The 2,417-nt window shown below is 36.2% G+C and overlaps 1 protein-coding gene across 1 annotated transcript in view; it reads left to right on the top strand.

Moving 5' to 3' along the window:
* The window catches only part of LOC114054225 (protein phosphatase 1 regulatory subunit 42-like), a 47,041-nt gene extending 44,630 nt beyond the window's left edge, over nucleotides 1-2,411 (top strand). Inside the window, exon 9 of the mRNA XM_027877398.1 lies at nucleotides 2,223-2,411. Within this exon, the coding sequence (XP_027733199.1) occupies nucleotides 2,223-2,243 (21 nt within the window). The 3' untranslated portion in view covers nucleotides 2,244-2,411. The remainder of the gene's footprint in view (nucleotides 1-2,222) is intronic.
* Nucleotides 2,412-2,417: the final 6 nt, after the last annotated feature.

Below are 2,417 nucleotides of genomic sequence, written 5' to 3'. Positions count from 1 at the left end.
GAATCTCAAACTGAACTTGATATTGTCAATGTACATTTTAATTAAAGATTAGCTTAAAGTGTTTTTTTTTTAAATTGATTCTGAACAAATGCTTTCACTGATTAAAAATAATATGTGGTATTAAGCAAAAGAAAAGATTCAGTATTTTTCCTTTCTGTGTTTATCACAGTAAATAGTTCTGACAGATGTTTCCTCTCTTTTCAAATGTGGTCGGACATATTTGAGCCTTGGTAATTTTAAAATAGACATTAAATACCTTTATGCATTTCATACACATAAGATCCACTGAGAATTATGTATTGCCAGTAAAATGAAAAAGGCTAATTGTTGCTTGATTTATTTTAACTGTTTGATTAAAACCCAAGCATGTTTAATAGAGTCAGTCCATCTTTTTGTTAATATGAAAATAATAACTCTAGTTAGTTGGATTCTAATATACTTAGTTTCAGACATACCTAAGAAATCTCTAGGGCATGTGATTTGCATTATACTACATTATTATTATTTGAGCATTTCTAAAATACTTAGAATCTTCTACTAAGGCTCAGGACTATGGTGAACTTTTTGAGTTATGAAGTTATTCGAAATCTGATGCTATGAAGTTAAATAGCATTAAAAGATACTTTGTTTCAACATTATGTTCTAATGGTTTTAACAAATAGTTTCCCATATTCTTTGAGAAGAATTTCAAAAACTGAATATTTTTGATCATATACTCTTTACTCACACTGCTCATAAAAAGAACTTGTATATAAAAATTCATAATCCAGAAATCTCTTTTGCTTTGCTGAGCTTAAATATTCTATATTCAAATACATATGCAGAATAATATATAGGATATTATAGCATCTCACTTCAAACAAATATAGTATATAGCACGTATGTATTCAAAACGTATTTGGTGCCTGTTGCACGCTTTCAACATGACTTCTGTAAGTAAATTACAGGTAGTACAATGGTCTGTAACGTTATTGAAGCATAATATGACACCTAAGAGCCTCACAATAGCAGGACCTCCAGGTTTTTTGCTATAGAATTGTACCCAGGTACCATACTTCGGTCGACATCTTCAAGAGTTGCTTCGGCCACCTGAAAACTCATCACATAATGACTAACCTCGTGACAAGCTTTTGTGAAATGAGGCTTTTCTGGGAGGCCCAGCATAGCCATATCTAGTCATTTCCAGTTTTCAAGACTTGGGAACCAGTGTAGTACAATGCAAAGAAATCCTGACTTCAAGTCCAGGACCTGATTTTGGACTTTTTGCCCTGTTACTTCCTGCCTGTGTTACCTGGGGCCTCTCTGGGCCTCACTTTCTCAATTGTAAAATGAGCTAACTGGACTAGATGGATTATGCAGTCCCTTCCAGCTCTACGTCTATGACCCTATGCTCCGCCTTCCACTAACATAGTCATCTTTGGTAGCAACTACTGGGAACCCAGAAGGGCAGCAGGAGAAACCCACCCACCCATGATAACAGAAGATGCCACCATCTTGGTCTTAAAGGTCCTGTAGTGACTGCCTTAGGTCGAAGAAAGAGAAAGGCACAGTTGTCAGAAATCACTAAGAATACCACCCTTATAAGAGTAGTGCCGTAGGGGCAGCTAGGTGGCACAGTGGATAGAGCACTGGCCCTAGAGTTAGGAGGACCTGAGTTCAAATTTGACCTCAGACACTTGACACTTACTAGCTGTGTGACCCTGGGCAAGTCACTTAACCCCATTGCTAGCAAAAAAATGAACAAAAAAAAATTAAAACTGAAGTTCACTTTAGGGTACTGCCTTATATTGGGGTCAGCTAGATGGCACAGTGGATAGAGCACCAGCCCTCAAGTCAGGAGGATCTGAGTTCAATTCTGGCCTCAGATCAAACACTTGACACTTACTAGCTGTGTGACTCTGGGCAAGTCACTTAACCCCAATTGCCTTTAAAAAAAAAAAAGAAAAAAAAAGAGTAATGCCAGGAAACTCCTAGGACAGTACCCACATCTTTAATCCAATCACCTGATTCTCATCCTTTTCCAACCCTGTCTGTTCCCTACTCTCAAATCCTAGGAGATTTCTGTTGCTCAATTTAAAGTCAACACATTCATCAAGTTTGGTGAAAGACTAAAATAATGTTAATGAGTTGTGTCTTTGATGTCATGTCATTAAATCATAATTTATAATTTTTGAAAAATTATTTAACATTGAAGCATGTTTTTGCTTTGTCTTTTAATACAGAAAGCTGATCGTGAAGCATAAGCTAAACCTGACACCCAGAAGGATGCACCTGAACCTTCACAAAGTACCTGTGCCCCTAATGTGACACTTATATTTAATGATGTCTTTTTGATTAAAAAAAAAAGATCTAAACTATAGGCTATACTTAATAGCTTTGCACATCTGGATTCTTATTTTGTGATAGCTGTATCTCCT

Source organism: Vombatus ursinus, unplaced genomic scaffold, assembly GCF_900497805.2.
Source record: "Vombatus ursinus unplaced genomic scaffold, bare-nosed wombat genome assembly UNPS02014812.1, whole genome shotgun sequence".
In the NCBI taxonomy this organism is placed as follows: Eukaryota; Metazoa; Chordata; class Mammalia; order Diprotodontia; family Vombatidae; genus Vombatus; species Vombatus ursinus.
The sequence above is the reverse complement of the archived record's forward strand: the minus strand, read 5'-3'. Positions and strand labels throughout refer to the sequence as shown.